At 39.6% G+C, this 18,292-nt stretch overlaps 1 protein-coding gene across 3 annotated transcripts; it reads left to right on the forward strand.

The window, feature by feature from the left end:
- Positions 1 to 498: 498 nt before the first annotated feature.
- On the forward strand, positions 499 to 12,202 carry lhx3 (LIM homeobox 3). Of its 3 annotated transcripts, none has more exons than XM_023283782.3 (6): positions 499 to 1,049; positions 5,891 to 6,062; positions 6,191 to 6,393; positions 8,578 to 8,729; positions 9,847 to 10,018; positions 10,898 to 12,201. In XM_023283782.3, the coding sequence occupies exons 1-6, from the start codon at positions 980 to 982 to the stop codon at positions 11,329 to 11,331; spliced, it is 1,203 nt and encodes a 400-aa protein (XP_023139550.2). In that variant the 5' UTR covers positions 499 to 979; the 3' UTR covers positions 11,332 to 12,201. The 3 variants fall into 3 exon arrangements, with proteins under 3 accessions (XP_023139550.2, XP_035810328.1, XP_023139549.1); XM_035954435.2 differs by lacking the exon at positions 499 to 1,049 and adding an exon at positions 1,076 to 3,570 and having other exon boundaries at positions 6,194 to 6,393; positions 10,898 to 12,202; XM_023283781.3 differs by lacking the exon at positions 499 to 1,049 and adding an exon at positions 1,079 to 3,570 and having other exon boundaries at positions 10,898 to 12,202.
- Positions 12,203 to 18,292: the final 6,090 nt, after the last annotated feature.

The raw sequence follows: 18,292 nt of genomic DNA on the forward strand, positions 1-18,292 counted from the left end.
GCCAAGTATGAAGTGTATCGAGATGAATAAGAAGCAGTGTTCTTATTTAAAAACACCTGATGAAAACATATGTTTACTATTCCCTTATGCGCTTCAGTTTAACAGATCATGTAAAAGAATAGGAAATGCCCAAAGCATGGATGTTTTAAGACGCAGCACCCAACTTGAAACCGTAACACCAGGCTGCTGCAGCACCACACACTCCAACATAACGGCATGTTCGCTCCGTCCACTTGTATCATTAATGTCATGCGGGTCTATTTTTAACCAAACAAAAGAGGGACGCAACGATGGAAACGCACCACAACAATGACCGGAGTGATGCCCAATTGCTCCATTGTGCGTCTTGAAAGACAGACACGTGCAACACAACATAGATAAGGAGAGAGAGAGAGAGGGGAGGGCAAGTTCGTGTGTGTGTGTGTGTGTGTGTGTGTGTGTGTGTGTGTGTGTGTGTGTGTGTGTGTGTGTGTGTGTGTGTGTGTGTGTGTGTGTGTGTGTGGGGTTTGTGTGTGTGTGGGCGCGCTTAAAGCTATCCTCTGGGGATATTGGAGCAGCACACACCCCCCTCCAGCCTGTTTAGAGAAACTCCCCTTTCAGCACCCTGGACAGAGGCAGCGCTGCTGACCGCCGCTTATTTTAGTAGAAGTAAAGTTGCGGCTCACAGTCAGGTCAGCTGACGCCGCTAATGGTCAGACATTTTCCACTGCCACCCGCCCCTCATCTTACCAACGAGGCAGCCAGGAGCAGCTCTTGATGAACAGGCCTATTCGAAGTTTGCGTCCTCACCGGCACACGAAAGGAGAAAGGTCCACAGAAGTCGTTTTTTGACATTTTGCAGACATCAAACCACAATCGAAGAGACTTCAAGACACTGTTGAGAGGATAAATCGCCAGGAAAGTGCCGGTTTGAATCCATTGTTTCAGTGTTAACAGCTTACAAATCACAGACTTTTTTTTCGGTTGGAGCATCTTCAAAATGCTGCTTGAACACCCGGGGACAAGTTGTCAAAACACCGGGAATTTTTCCCGGTACGGTTCAGGCCAAGGTAAGAAACCGATTTTACTGTTTTCACTGTCAATAGAAACTTAGAAAGGTGCGAAATACCGCAGTTTTAATTGTGCGTAATGCGCTGCGTGAGTCACGGTTGGGTGTGAAATAGAGGATAATGCAGCATATCAGCACAGCAGGACTGAAGGTTTTAAGTGAACTCTGACAACCATGAAATTGAAGCTGTGAAACCCTCCTAAAACAAGGATACGGACTTTTAAAGTAGTTGTTTGTTAAATAGGTCAAATAGGACGTAAAAAGTGAGATAAAAGTTGCAGGAAATCCGTCATCCAGCTATACTGATGTATGGAGACCGCTTCGAGGCGCCTCTTGAGCGCTACGTGTGGGAGACGTTATGAATCCGTAATGAGTTTTCATTGTTGGAGAATCACACGAACAGATGTTATGCGCGTGTTGTCATTTCACACCCGCCTGCGGTTGTCACGGGAGCGCAGGGGCGGCGGGGATACGGAGAGAGAGAGAGCGCACCGGACCCGCCGTGGGAGACAGCAGCCTCTTTGCGGGTGTGCGACAGACTGCCAGCAGGCGAAAAAAGAAAAAAATAAAAAGCTGCTCCCACCCGCAGCCCAGCGACACAAACTCAAACTCAACAGGTGTCACATTCCTGCCCTGACAGGTGGGACACCTGAGGGAGGAAGTCTGGGGAAATGGTTCCATTATTAGTGGATTGTATAAGTAACTAATCCAAAAAGTTAAGTTTTTAATTAGTTCTGTCTGTACAATAATATTATGGCTAAACACAAAACTACACTCACCATCTTTTTTTGAAATAAATAGGTCTTAAATCAAGAAGAATATAGACTCCAAAAGAACGTTTTACGCAGCAGCTTTTCAGTCAAATTTCAGGGTTTTTTTTTCTTTAAAGCAAAACCTCAAGCAAACAAAAAGCGTGTATTTGTTTTATCATCCCTACGACTTTCTCTAACTGACTGACCATTACTCTGATGGCCTTTTTATGGCTTTGTTGTCACATTACTGTCGGCTCGCCCCCCTCAAAAGTGAGCGATCAATACGACATAAAAATTATTACAAAGCTGGAAAGTAAGAGGGGCACTCATGAACCCCACACCTTTCTCCAAAACGTCTTTCATATACTTCTGAAATGCAGGCAAATGGGACATTGATTTTAGATTCATCAGCGCTCCGGCCGCTTGTGGCACCACTCCGTGATTTCCCCAGGCGCTCTTTTGTGCCAAAGATCAGTGTCAATAAAATTCATTGGGGTGCTGGCCCGATCAACATGTTATTGAACAGCCAATCTCTCCCCTAAATAAACACTTGTCTTTGAGCACTCAGCACACATGAAATGAAGATTGTGTGTGAGTGTGTGTGTGTATTTAAAATCACTTATTTAAAAAACTAATACGGAGATTATAAATACACATTACCCCGAAAATAATGTATAGAAAATTCATAAACGGAATTTTTGTTCATCCAAATTTAATAATTTGGTAAAAATATAATATCATTAATCATGATGATTGTTATTTAGTTTTTATAAATACTGCAGGGGGGAAATGACAATAACAGCCTGTAGCGTTCTCCTTGGGCCCTTTACGCATGGCACCAATGGAATCTAAAATGAAAAATAAGTCTTAAGGCGCACATTAGCGACAAAAAACACTCAGCTATATTTTCAAATAAATCAGCAACACCACGAGTTTAATGTTTCCATGTTCTTCTTATATCACTTCACTTCCACATTAATGTTATTAAGATCTCATCTTCTACCTAAATTCATTTGTTTGCAGTTGTAAGAGAATAATACGCACTAATAGGTGAGGAAATATAGCATAGAAGCTGTTGCCAAAATGCCACGTTTTCTAGAATATATGTACTTTTCAAAAATGCCATTTGAATCTTTTTTTTAACATATAGGAGCATGGACATATCTTTTATTTTTCTCTTTTATATCTGAGTAGATCAGTGATAAAAGTTTGGTTTTTGGCACCATATGTTTCACTGTGACTTGGAAAACTAAAAGATCATAGCATAAAGTCATTTCAGGGCTGAATAGGAGTGGGTTGTTTTAGCTAAACTGATTTTAACCTAATTGAAAGGGGACGTAAATCATTTTCGGTATTTTCCCGTTTGAAAAGTAATAGGTTAGTACGTAACGCGTCTCTGAGCGCTGAAACTCTATTGGTTTCTCCCCCTCAGCTCCTGCTTATTCCTCTTCCGGGTAGGGTACTCGGTAAGGTGATGTTAATCTATCTCCCCGTCGCCCGGGAAACGACGCAGCGTAATCCTGCACAGGCTTGGAGCAGAAAAGCAAAGTCCGCTGACACACTCGTGCTCCCCTTTGGAGCTATACAAATTAGACAACACCTGTACGTGCGTGCGTGTGTGGATGGACGCGAGTTAGACAGGTTTGCACTGATGTGAGCGTAAATCATGAACAATGGATGGGCACGATGAGCGCAACTCTCCGAAAGAGGTGGCGAATAACTCGGAGATGCTCCTTGCTTTGCTGTCACACAGCGAGGAGTTACGAAAAGGTAAATCCGATAGGATCACTTTATTCGTTTTACTACTTCTTGTAGTGCATATATATGTGTGTGATCTCACGTCGTGGTCTTTAAATAGGCCTGTAGGAATAATTATAGTCTGTGCAGTTTGTGTATAGATGGTTCTGGATGATGGATGCTGCACAGCTGTAGAATTTCATTTTGGGAAATTATCATCGGCCCGAGAATCAGTTTTAAGGGACGTGTGCCATTTTCGCTGCTCCATATGCTCAAATGCAATTTTACGCATCAGTTTCTGTTCTGTGTGAACGGTCCCTTAGATTTCGTAACTCATATTTTACACGGTTTAATTTTGGCAAGAGGCTTTGTGCATTTTCAAGTATGAAAAAATATTTGTTGTCAACATTCAGAAGCTTGAAGAATACAGAATCAACCACATGCTGTGCGTAAAAAACACCTTAAAGCAGCTTTCTTCTGTAGTAGGTTTCTGATTAATATAGTCATGCTCCCACCTTTTTGAACAGCCATGAAGAATTTTTTTACACGCATTCAATCTCTCCTCATCTTGAATTAAATAAAATATTTTGATTAATATCTTCAAGCCTTTATAATTCAAGTGCAATGTTGAACAAATTGCTCGGACGTCGTGCGTTACTTGTGCCGTGAGACTGCAGGCCGCAGCAGCTTTCTAGTTTTACAGAGCGCACTGAATTAATGATGACCTGGATACACCTGTCCTCGACGTGGCTGCCCACCGCACTTGTGCAAGGGCTTGCTGGCGGCGATGTCAGAAGAAATGGCTCATTCATGTTTCATGAATTGTCCACGGCAGAACAATAGGAATGCGATTCCTTGCGCGGATGGAATATGAAGTGCTTGAGCTTCTTTTAATTAGTAATAAAGAGGCCTGATATCGTCTCACCTGGCATTTGAGTTGTCCTTATTTTCACTTTGGTTGTTTTCTTTGTTATTTATATTAAAATGTCTTGAAGAGACGACAGCTTTCTGAGGGAGTTTTGTTAACTTACCTCGAAAGAAGTTTTATAGTGTTACGTCATGCAGGCCTGTTCGTATATTTGGAACTGGCTTTGCGTAAATGTGAGCTGAAGATGGTTAAGCACGTCAGACTTAGAACAGAAGTCAAAATGAATGAGCTGTTAATTCTGAGATGTTGCAGTACACATTTTTTGAAAAAAAAAATCAAAAGCCTCTTATAATTAGACTTTTTTTTTTCTTTAAGAGGTGGGTGTGCTCAGTTGGATTTACGCACAGAGTGGCCACCATGTGCGAATCATTCTTATTTTCTTCAGTATAATAATACAGATAGAATTAACGCGCGAGTGACCATTTATATCATGAATGTGTTTGGAAAAAGTTGTTTATTTATTGCTACAGTAAGAAATCGGTATTTATTTTTTAATAATTTCACAGCATATGGTTGATCTAATGTTTTTTTGTTTTTTAATTTAACCAACTATAAATCAGTCGTCATATAAGAAAGTCTATGTTGAGCAGACTAAACCCTCTAACACCTACCCCTGACGTTTAAAATTACAAATAAATGCATAATTTAATAATCTATTTGTTTAGATTTTAGGCCCATGACTGTTCTTTTTTCGATTTCTTTTTTTGTTTATATGAAACAGAAACAGACTAACAGAATATTTTAATTCTTATGGATTTGATCTCCAAATTCTCGGAGTGCATTATTTGGACAGGGCTCATTATATATGAGATATTCGAACACAAACTGTAACTTGAAAGTGAGTATTTAGTCATCTTATTCAATGTTTTTCTTTAATAAGAAATATATATATATATATAATATTTAGATAAACATATATACATAATAACCAACCCGTGCATATAATGACAAATATTGGTCCATATGCGCACAATTTCATAAACTTTGAGCATGACCAATATTCTTTGCTTAGTTTTTTTTCTCCTTTTGTGTGTATTCCACCGTTTAGATCCAGTGCTTTTCTGAAATAATTCTGAAAAATTAAATGACTAAATTGGCAACAGCATAAAGGAGAAAACAAGGAAAGAAAAGGAAGACAAAATTAGAAGGTTGAGGCAACATATTTCCCATCATGCCTGTGTGTTTTCACGCTGCTGATCTTTATTTCAACCATAACCCGTGTTGCCTTCTTATTGGCAGTCTTGCATAATTAAACAGCTGTGTCCATTAACAGATTATTATTTTCGATTTTGGCAGCCATGTGCGTATATTACGCACAATCGGAAGGCTCGGGTGTCATTTTGCGCGTCCGTGACAAGCTCCCCTCGTGTCGTTTAACGTGCTGATGTGACTAAAATGCGGTGATTTCTTCTTGACTCCTCGCAGAAATCCCAGTATGTGCCGGCTGCAGTCAACACATCGTAGACCGCTTCATCCTCAAAGTGCTGGATCGCCACTGGCACAGCAAGTGCCTCAAATGCAGCGACTGCCAGGCGCAACTGGCCGATAAGTGCTTCAGCAGGGGAGACAGCGTGTACTGCAAAGACGATTTCTTCAAGTGAGTAGCCAGGAAAGAAGATTATTTCGAAAGTTTGTGAACATTTATTATGTTTTTGCTGTAAAATTCATACAGTTATTAGTAAAAGTTGTTATGTACTGATGGCAAACCGTCTAATTTCCCAAAAGGAGATTCGGGACCAAGTGCGCAGCCTGTCAGCAGGGGATACCGCCCACACAGGTGGTGAGGAGAGCGCAGGACTTCGTCTACCACCTGCACTGTTTCGCCTGCATCGTGTGCAAGAGGCAGCTGGCCACAGGTGACGAGTACTACCTGATGGAGGACAGCAGGCTGGTGTGCAAGGCTGACTACGAGACCGCCAAACAGAGAGGTGAGACGCACAGCAATGAACAAAACTTGTGCGGAAAATGTTGAAGTGTGCAGGTTTTGTTTCATCCACTTTGAGTTGTGCGCTTTTGACGCGGCAGTGAGGTCATCCATAAACTCTGACCCACCTGCGCTAATTGCATCATTGCCTGCAACCCAATCGATACTAAACTGCGTAAAGTGGAGGCCAGGAGGCTTACAGTTGCACTCTGTGCCTGAAGGGATCAGCTTTCAATAACTCTTATTATGGTGTAGAGTAGAGAGACTGCAAGAGAGAAATGCGCGTCGATCCATGTGGGAGAAGATGGGAGCTGAGTGGCGCACAAAAATATCTCTGTGTCCTTGTATGTAGTGTTCATTATTATTTATATAGTATTGTGTTTATTCTTGTAATAGGTGGAGGAACTCTTGAACTAAAAGGATTTTAATATCAAAGTCTTTTAAAAATGACTGTTTTAATGAAAATATCCAGGAAAAAAATAGTGTTTTTCAAGGTATTCTTCATAGTCTTATTTTATTACTCATCATCAAGCATATTGGGTCATCAGCCATAATTAAAGTTCAATCAGAAATGAGAATTTGACAGTTTATAATGTAAAAAAAACACACTAAAAACAACTGAAAGTGCAAAAAACAATAATGTTGTCACTCAACAGCAAAAGCATAATGTTTATGGCTCTTTCTATCTACAATCATGTATTGGCACTGAGCAGGTTCAGAATTCACAAGGGCTTTGAAAAATGTGGATGTATGGATGGATGGATGGATGGATGGATGGATGGATGGATGGATGGATGGATGGATGGATGGATAGATAGATAGATAGATAGATAGATAGATAGATAGATAGATAGATAGATAGATAGATAGATAGATAGATAGATAGATAGATAGATACATAGATAGATAGATAGATAGATAGATAGATAGATAGATAGATAGATAGATAGATAGATCGATAGATAGATCGATCGATAGATAGATAGATAGATAGATAGATAGATAGATAGATAGATAGATAGATCGATAGATAGATCGATCGATAGATAGATAGATAGATAGATAGATAGATAGATAGATAGATAGATAGATAGATAGATAGATAGATAGATAGATAGATAGATAGATAGATAGATAGATAGATAGATAGATAGATAGATCGATCGATAGATAGATAGATAGATCGATAGATACTTTATGTGTTAACAGCCTACATGTAACAACAGAAATAAAACGACAGGACAGGCAGGTTAGAAACATTAACATTAAGGTTAGTGTATACTCTGAAAAACCTGCTGTACAATACTATAACAAAAAACCCTTCTAATATTTAAAATCTGTCAAAATAATAAATGTAATTAAAATTCAATATACAGTATTTACACATTTCAAGGCACAGTGATTTAAAGTGGTTTAAAGTGAATCTGAGTGATTCAAAATGACTTTGACAAGTAGCAGGAAACAGTTGTATCAAATGTAGTATGTAGTGTTGTGCTGTTAGAAACAGTAATAATAGACTGATGCCATTGCTTTGAATTATATAGTTGACTCTAAATAGCTGAGAATGTTTCAAACACTGATAATATCAATGGCCTACCTTACCTCTTTGCTTAAACATCCCATCAGGCCCATTCCTGATAGGGCAGACCGGCCATGGTGGGGTTTTATCTCCCCATCTGTTTGTTTGAATTTACTGCTGGACACCAAGCGTTGATTTACGCAGCGAGTTAACACAAGTTTTCGCAAAAAACACACACGTTTATTTTACTAATGACAGGGTGCAATTACTTGGGCGGCATCCATTTGGATGATGGTTTTTGTATTTTGCTGTGCTGGCGAGCAGATGTGCAGACATGATGCAATTATGCACGGGAGTGCCAGTTTAGGGTTTATAGGCACGAGTGAATTTATCAATGCATGTTAAACTGCAAAGTTGTATATTATACGAGTTCTGTGGGAGCAGTTGCTGTGGTGAATATGCGTTTCCATCTAAGACTTTCATGTTGCAGAATCAGCTCGGCTATAAAAAATGTCTCACGTTGACTGTATGGGAAACTTCTACTCATCCTTCTTTCTCTTTACATAAAAAAGACATCAAAGAATTTAAGCACTGCAGGAGTGAAAGTATCACCAGAATAATGTCTTCTGAGAGTTGGCTAACATTGCATGATGTGTATCCGTCTTTCAGAAGCAGACTCAACAGCAAAAAGGCCACGAACGACCATCACTGCTAAACAGCTGGAAACCCTGAAGAATGCTTACAATAACTCTCCCAAACCAGCTCGCCACGTCAGAGAGCAGCTATCATCAGAAACAGGCCTGGATATGCGGGTAGTGCAGGTAAAGTATATTATTATCCATTAAGAGCTATTCCATTAGTGTCCGGACTTCATTATCAACAGACAATTGTAGCTGATCTGGCACAAGTGTACAGTGTGAAGAAGCGTGTGTGTGTTGGGGGAGGAATTTATGGCTGGATGGAGTAAAATGAAGTCCACATGAAAGTCAGCACGGTTTAAGTGCAAGCTCGTTAACAATGCTAAGAGGGCCCCCCGCATATTGTCTGCTGCTGAAGAGCCTCGCGCTGGTTGCTAGGTGGTGGTCATATATATTGTTTTATTTGCAAGGACAAAAGTAGAGACTGAAGCCACTAAAATGCTCCTCATTATTCAGTGAAAGGGAAGGGGTGAAGAGGGTTCACTCAGGGCGGAATATCATTAAGAAGAATGTAAAACTGCTTTTTGTGCTTGTCACGGAAATTAATTAAATTTGTGTGCAAGATAAAATTATTAAGACACAAGGCATTTTTGTATTTAGTGTCTGATTTTTGCAGACTTTTGCAGACGGTGAGAATATAGACGCTGTAAATTTAGACCACCTTGTACAGCAATGAACAAGCTAAAAAATTAGATCAGATCAAACATGAATCTAGAAAATTTTGAATAATTGAAGTCACTGGCACGCTAACCTGTCTGCTCCGTCGGGTGAGGACAACTTGTAGCTGTCGTCAAGTTAATTAAATGCATGATAAATCTGATGCAGGAGACGCTGGTCTCAGGATTACTGTTCAGTGTCACTGCTCCAGTCTCCCACTTGGACTCACAAAGGCGTGAAGTGCTGTCAGGAGAGTCCTTGAACATTCATTTTGTTTTAATGCTTTAAAGCATAATATGTGCCTCCAGGAGAGAGCAGAGGACTTTGGATATAGACTTGTTTGTGAGAGGCATGATGACTAAAACAACATTTGTTTACTTGTGGTCCTCTGGAATGGGGGAACCATATAAACTGGGCAAATTAACATGACTAAAAATGTGTTGCTCTGAATTATTTTCAACTGTGTCTAGGAGTAATTTATGAACTATACATCAAGTCACTTTCAAAAAAATGTGTATTCTTTATCTATTGTATACTCAGACCTATTTTTTTTTCTCATGTTGTTTCTTTCGTTACCCTCCAGGTTTGGTTCCAGAACAGGCGAGCTAAAGAGAAAAGGCTGAAAAAAGACGCTGGGCGCCAGAGATGGGGGCAGTACTTTCGCAACATGAAGAGGTCACGAGGAAGCTCGAAATCCGACAAGGACAGCATCCAGGAGGAGGGCATGGACAGCGACGCAGAGGTGTCCTTCACAGGTACAGTCAACCACATAACAAAAAAATTACCTAAGCTGCAGTCACTTCAGACTCCATTCATCTGAATGTTTCAGTGTGACATCAAACATATAATTACTTTTTTATCCACTCCTGTTCTTTTCCTTGTGTGACATGTCAAAAACATTTAACTTTAATACCAACTCTATTCTATTTATGTGCCACAGCCTGTAAGGTGCATGCTGGCTCTTTGTCACGCTTTTATAAAGGACCTGTTTTTCTTTACTTTTAAAGCCATCATTATTGTTGTTAATTACACCTGTGTGCAATCAGCTAATGGGAAATAGAATATCAAAAAAATTTAATTTGTCATTTATAGAATAAATGCAAAACAAGCCAGAAATCACACCCACTTTGGCTTTTCAACCACGAGTTTTACCTTCTCATGGAAAAACATGTTTTGCTTTCTTCCTGTATATCAATAATAGCAAGAAATTGTTGATCAGCTTTAAAGGGGGTTAAAATATTTACAAAGTTCCTGTTTTTCATCCTCATTTTGAGTATTTTAATTTTAGTTGTGATGAATGTCTAAAGGCCCCAAAACACCAGTAAAATTCAAGCTTGGTGATGTGAGAAACTGCTTGTAGTCATGGATGCCTCGCTGGTGGATAAATGAGAAGCACAACAGCTAACACGTGAGCTAGCTCATGCTTCCACAACTGCTCCTCAAGCTGCTTTTCATATTCTCTGTGTACTGACTCCACTCTCATTTGAGCATAATTAAGCGATCATGCCGACTGCTCTGAAGTGAATGCATTTTGCCACAAAAAATTGCCATTTCAAATACTCTTGTGGTGGCTGCTATTAGAAGAAGCCGGAGGACACCAACCTAAATTACCCCTTCTCATCCTTGTTGCACAGATGAACCACCCATGTCTGAGCTTGGCCACACTAACGGCATCTACAGCAGCCTGAGTGAGTCCTCTCCGGCCATGGGCGGCCGCCAAGGTGGCAACAACAACAGCTCCTTCCCCCTGGAGCACAGCGTGCTCCCGTCTCAAGACCAGTACCACGACATCCGCTCCAACAGCCCCTACGGCCTTCCTCAGTCGCCGGGGTCGCTCCAGGCGCTACCCAGACACCAGCCCCTCATCTCCAGTCTCGTCTACCCCGACTCCGGCCTGTCGATCATGACCCAGGGCGGCGGTCCCGGGATCAACCCTGCCGTGAGAGTTTCCATGGGGGCAGCCAACGGCCCCAGCTCGGACCTCTCCACCGGCAGCAGCGGAGGATACCCAGATTTTCCAGCCAGTCCTGCTTCCTGGTTAGACGAAGTGGACCATGGGCAGTTTTGATTGGTCAACAACAAGAAACTACTTTTTTTTTTCTTAGTTTTTTTGTGTCTTCTGTTGGATTTTAAGAATTGGAAAATAGTCACGCAGGACAGTGATTGGGTGAAGGAGTAGACTGCTGTCCTTGGATCTCACCGATATCTGACTGAAAGATCCATTCGACACATGTGATCTGGACGGAAGTAAGGAAGAAAATGTCCCTCTTTCAAAAGCACTTGGCCTAACAAATGTCGTTCAGTAGTGAGACTGTATGCAAAGCAAGGAATCTGTCAAAAAAAAATTCCATGTTCAGATACCGTGATAAGCTCTTTCAGAACAACGTAGACACCACAGATAGAAAGTTTAGACATCCATCAAATGGATTTTCACCTCTTTGTTCTCCCACTGCTCTTTGTTAACTTACAGCGTGTTCAGGTGCAGAATTCAGTTCAACATTCAGAGTCTTTAAATATCTGGTTGCTGCCAAATGTCTATATATATATAAATATAATGGTTTATCATTGTGGAGACTTTATTTTTATACAAACCCCTTCTTGGACATGAATAAGAACCTGCATATGAGGACTTTGTCCATTGTTGAACAGAGATATAGGCAAAAATGTAGATGTTGTCTTAAATGGTACCTAGGGGTCCAATTACTTCTATGCATTTGTGTGTTCTCAGATGTATCTTGTTCGTTTCGTTCTACTGAAAACCGCCCCCTGAGGAAGAACTGTAGCATCCGGGGGTGTCTGATGTATATGTTTGTTTATGTGGAAAATGTTTTATGTCTTATTTATTCCCTCTGGTGATGATGATGATGATGATGATGATTCCTAATTAAATGACACGACTTTAATAAATTTGTCACCTAAATCAAAATAGAGTTCGATCCTTTTTGGTTTGTCCACAAAGCCATGTATCATAAGAGACAAAATGAATAATGAGGGCCCTTTTAAGTAATTTAGTGCAGTCATTTGGGAGATTTAAGACTGCAGATGATAATATTGTGGACACACTTGAAGTCATTTGTACCAGTTGACAAGCTGACAAGAAACTAGAGCCACCAAACAAAGTAGTCATCCTTTGCATTTATCTCACATCTTACATGCAGCAGATATTCTATATATCTATCATGTACATCTACAGCATATCGCCACACTGATAGTGAAACCAGAGCAAGGCCTGCAGTTCTGCCTGTGTCTGCAAATTGAGTATCTGGCTAACTACCAATACTGTATCAGGGGTTCAACAGCTCTTTAGTGGAGAAATTTGATGCAGTCAACTCATCAATTCAGAGATTACTGAGTCTTGTTTGCCCAAATGCCCCTATGGGAAAGGAATCTCCAATCCATTATCCAAGAAGGGATCAAGTGCCCCTTGTGAATTTCCTCATTTGTTTAGTTATTCAAAGTCAGCTTCAATTAAATAGATTAAACAGTAAACGTGTGTGTGAGCGCATGTGTGTGTAATTGCATGTTTATGTATTTGCTTATTTGAGTTTGTGGTGCAGTGTGTGTGTATGGAAACACCTTGGCATGGTTGTGGGTATTGATACATTGATTTTTTTTTTTTTAACAATATTAGCTTAATTCATGTTTTTGGTTTGTTTGCTTGGATTTGTTTTTTTTTTAAATTATTATTAATGGATGCAATCTTACCATCTTTAACCAATATGTGGTGCTTTGGTAAAGCAGTGGCTATTTGTGGATTTCAAAGATTTTTTTTTTTTTTTCAGTTTTAACTGAAGCACCCAAAATATAGCAATCATATTTATGTATTTTGGATAGCCAGTGGTGGAAATGTATTTTTGAATTTTTTTTTTCACTATTTTTAACTTTACTTACAGTTAAAATATCTTCAGTCTCATTTTTTAACTCCACTACTTTTATCAGATATAGTTTTATAATACACAAGACAACAAATGACACAAGGTGCATTGGTATAGACTCAATTATCAAGCAGAATATAGGCAAAAATTATCCCTGCATTCATGCAAAATTGCAAAAAGGATGTTTTTCAACTGCTTTCTATCATTTTTTCTAGACAAATCTTTCAAAGTAAATACTATCGCAAGCTTGCTAAGTTGTTCAGTGTATGCATTTATACGTCTGCACGACTGTGTGCAACTTTCTGCGCAGATCCATAAAATATGGCATTCATGAAGCGATAGCCTGCTGTCCTCCAACCCTTTGTTTTGAACCTCCAACTTCCTCCGCCATTAATGGCTGCCTGCTCTGCTCCTCAGGTTCCCAAAACAAGAAAAGGAACACCAGACAGGACATTCAGCTCAATCCGTCCAGCTGAGCAGCAGGTATCATTGTTGCCTCGCTGAAGCAACAGGTGTGTAACCGGACCCAAAGAGTGTTTGGCAGAGGCAGTAAGGGGGTGAGAGTGAAGAGTCAAAGGCTGTGTTAATCTGCTACAACACCCGCCGTGGTCAGTTTACTGGGCTGTTTGTATTTGAGGCTGGAAAGGCTGATTTGTTGCAGACAGGAGGCAATTTGCCTAAAAGTCCCGAAGCTGTTGATTGTGGTTCTGCTTAGGTCAATGGAGGCGTCGTACTATCAAAGCCTAGCAAGAGGCCACTTGTGCTGCAGCTACATGCATCTGCAGAACTCTGAGAAGTCTTTGAATTTGTTGGCCTAATGGGATCGACCAAATTATTTCTCTGTGAATGATCCTGCTTTCCTTCACCTCCTCTCCTCGCCTCGTCACACAGCAGGTGTGAGATTTTAGTGACCATGGGATGAACTCTTGGAAGCAAATAACTGGGATAATCTCACCCCACTCTTTCAGATTAGGTTGGAAACTCACCATTTTCTGTGAAAGGAATTAGATTAAGGTGAGTATTGCAATTTGTCAGATGGGTTGTTTAAGACTGACTGACTGACACACAAAAGACTTTTTGAGGGGGGCATTAGAGTCAACAATTTAAACGGAGTTAGCATCACAATGAGGAGGAAAACACAAAGAGACAGAGGGAAATGTAACGTAATATGGCAGTATGTACAAAGTTAATTTCACATTGAGGGAACAAGTGGAAAGAGAAAGCCTGAATCACAAACAAAATAATGTACTAGCAATAAAAATGTCTTTCATAAAATAGAATTTCTTTCTTTGCATTACAAATTTGCAACAAAATCACTCAATAATCTTTTAGTGCATAATAAATAAATACCTAAATAGTAAGAACTGCTAGTTACTCAGCTAGGGCATATTACTGTGGTGCTGTGGTAAATTAAAAGCAAATCGAAGGCCATCTTATTTGTTGACTTATTTGCAAGATCTCTGTCAGAATTTGGAGCAGTTTTTGAGACACTTACTCTGACTGGAAAAATTTAAATATTAACCCACTGTAATGCTAAGTCTTGGATGAGAAGATTAATATTAAACTACAAACAGGAGACAGTTAGGTCAGTAGAAAAAGACTGAAAACAAGTGAGCTTGGCTGTGTCCAAATCTTTTTTTTTTTAAATTTACATAATAATTCTAGTGATATATATGTTTTCTTTACAAAAAATAGTGTAAAAAAGACAAATTGTCTGATATACTGTTATGGCCTGGATTGTGTCTAAGCCAGGTGAGCCTCTTGTTTACAGTCTTTGAGCTAACTTCCTTCTGGTTGGCAGATAATGAGAGCATCAGATTCCTAATCTAACCATCAGCATGACAGTGAATACTTTATTTTTCCTTTAATAATAATTTTAATTCTAAATGCTATGATGAAAAAGTCAGTTTTTGGTATAATGTAAAACAAAAGCATTTGTAAATGTCAGTACAAACTTCTTTTATTTTTACGCAGTTTTTTCTTTTTCCAATCCTATACTCTCTTCCTCTAAGCAGTATTTGTCCTTCTAAACTCATTTTATTTTTACACACCACAAATTAAATTTGATTCATTAATTCGTTTGACTCCTGGCTTAGTGTTGTTGGTTGCTTACACAAGAACTGTACGAATGGCATCAACCACAATGCCAGAAATTGGGTTCTTTATTCTAGTTACCAGAAAAAATATTAACAAGCTGACCACACACATGGTAAACTGATTTTTGGAAGAATATTTTAAAGACTTTTTAAATCATTATTCAGCTGACTTTTACTGTTTAAATATCGGTACTTTCAATTGTCCAAAAATTAGAACATCTTGCTTCGCTAATAGAATAAATTACATTTGAATGTGCACCACTTCTATTTTTTCTATTTTGCTACTGAATGTGTCACAAAAAACTGTCGTATAATATAATGCATTCAAAGCCTCTGAAGCTAAGAAAAGAAGATTTGATGAGGATGAGCAGTAAAATCTATCATGCAATTTCAAAGACAGACTTTTTTATATGAAAAAATGTAACCATTAAATGCTTTAATAACAGATATGTCGATATAAATAACATTTATCATATTAAAACATATATTCTTTATTTATTTCTGGATGTTAAATGTAAGAAATAATTGAGTTGAGATTGTTTTTCAAAAATCCTATTATTGCACAAAGTTTTATCTTCTACAGTATGTCATTTAGTCTTTGGGTGAAACAGGGGTTCAGCAGCGACGTTTCAAATTGCACACAAAATTAAAAATATGTTCTTGGCAAAACTTACAAGTGCCGGCAGCGTAACACTTCTACATATAAATTACAGTGTGTAGAGTATGAAATGGCAGTGACTGTTAAGGTTGCTCATTGCTTTGCAGCTACTGTTAAACTGTTGCTTTTAACTGTCCTTTCTGTAAAGGACTCTAAGCCTGGCAGTACGCCTGTTGTCTCTCAAATGCACACACACACACACACACACACACACACACACACACACACACACACACACACACACAAGCCCCCCAGCCCCATGTCAGATGGTGCTGAGTAAATCAGGTCTGACAATAACACCTCCCTTGGGTCCCACACATCACAGCTACAATTCAGACCTAATGGAGCAGCAACGGAGGGGAGGCTGCTTAGTGTGTGTGTGTGTGTGTGTGTGTGTGTGTGTGTGTGTGTGTGTGTGTGTGTGTGTGTGTGTGTGTGTGTCCGCCCAAATGTATGCATGGTGGAAGTGCTGGGCTCTTTTTCATTTTGGGACCTCTAAAGGAGGGGAAGGATGCAGGGATGGGGGGGGGGGCACAGTGGATTATCTGTGGTACACAGATCAATCAATTAAGGCAATGTGTTAATAGAATAAGATCCTGCAGTGGGCAGGGCTTTGCATTTGAGTGGAGGCAGATATAGAAAAAGAAAAGCTGGAATTAGATATGAAAAACAAAGAGGGAATGGAGATCTGTAGCAGCAATTTGCTTTAGTTTTTATCAAGATATGATAGTATAATAGGCCTATTTAATAAATGAGAAAGTCAGTTTTACTTATATATCCCTATTTAGAAATAACTTTTTAACGTGATGTATTTTGCTACACAATATAAAAAAGAAAATACAACTACAAAGGAAGTGTCTTCATTACTGTGCCCACACACAAGCAAACAAACTGCACAGCCAGCACTGACCAACATGATACTTTTGTTTATGCTGTAGATTAATGGCAGCGGCAGCAGCATTAGAGCAATCCAACTAATCAACATGGTCATTAGCGTGTGTTTTCACTGACAGCTTTAATCAAATCTATCACAGCTCCACCTTCCCATTACCCGCAGGCTGCATAATTATTTCTTCATTTCATTCTTAGACAGGAATGCAATATCTGGTAATCTGTCTGCAATGGTTGACTGAAATGCATTCAGGAGCATTCATATCGGAAATGTATTGGCTAATGTATCATTCGGCTCTTCCTCCCGCTAGCTGGCGTTATAGATGTTTGTCACTTTTAATGCAATCATCAGAGCACTTCATACAGGCATTAACAGGGGAGTGTGTGCATGAGACACATACTGATTTTCATGTGGTGTGTTTGTTCAAGTATCACCTTTAACTTGGGCTTTATAGTTCCTTTCAAACTGCAGGTGAACTTTGTGATATTTATCAAAAAGTCGAGATGATTTAAATTAATTTTAGTATTAAGTGTATTTTTACAATTGTTCAGTTACAATATACAGTGAATAATAATAGTCAGAAATATTATTTAATTCCTTTTACTGCTGCTAATGAAAGTGCTTGTAATTTTCAAAAAAACTATTTCATTTTTGATAATAAAAAACAAAGAAAAACCAACAGCTCTTTTGCTTGTCCAAGCTGTTTTGATGGAAGACAAATAATTACAAAATCTAGATTTAATGAATCATCTGTGCACCAGCTGTGTAATTGAGTAATCATTTCAGTATTAATTGATTTTTTATGGGTAAGAAATTTTCCATCTACATTCAAATCCCTGCAGTTTGCCAGTGATGATGTAGGCTGTGGAAAACCTGTTTGTTAGCATTTTGAAATACTGATGCTTCAACCATATTTCTGCTGTGTTTTGCCTCTTTATTACTGCTGACAGGACTCATAGCAGCACGTGCTCATATTTGCCTCACAGTGGGATAATCACCCTTTTTCTCATTAGGAGCCTTGGCTCTGAGAAGGGCCATCTCGGGGGCCTTTTTGGCTTCTATGAGGTGTTAACAGCTCCCCGGGGGAGGCTGTCTGGCTCTCACATAACCCTCGACCTCCCCCGCCCACGAACACAACACTCACCCAAACCACTCAGACTCACAGATGGTCGCTATACCAGCAGCCAGCCATCACACTTTTCAATTATCACTATGCCCAGGGAAGGCTATTGCTCAGCTGTCACCCCTACCGTCGAGCAGGAGAAGAGCCAGAGAGGAATGAGGGACAGAGAATTCCTGCATCCACAACTTGGAAAACCCACATACTGCTAAGAGAAACCCAACTGATGATGCAGTGTATTAGGGAAAAACAGCTGCAACGCGTCCGCCGTGACCATCAAAGAGGGTCTTCGTGGTGCAGAGTCTGCTCTGATCTCTGGCTGAAAGAGGTGATAAATCACTTAGGATAATTGTTGTTTTTGAAGCCGGCATTTGAAGTGGCAAAGAAA

The sequence above is a fragment of the Amphiprion ocellaris genome, chromosome 17 (assembly GCF_022539595.1).
Source record: "Amphiprion ocellaris isolate individual 3 ecotype Okinawa chromosome 17, ASM2253959v1, whole genome shotgun sequence".
NCBI classification, from domain to species: Eukaryota; Metazoa; Chordata; class Actinopteri; family Pomacentridae; genus Amphiprion; species Amphiprion ocellaris.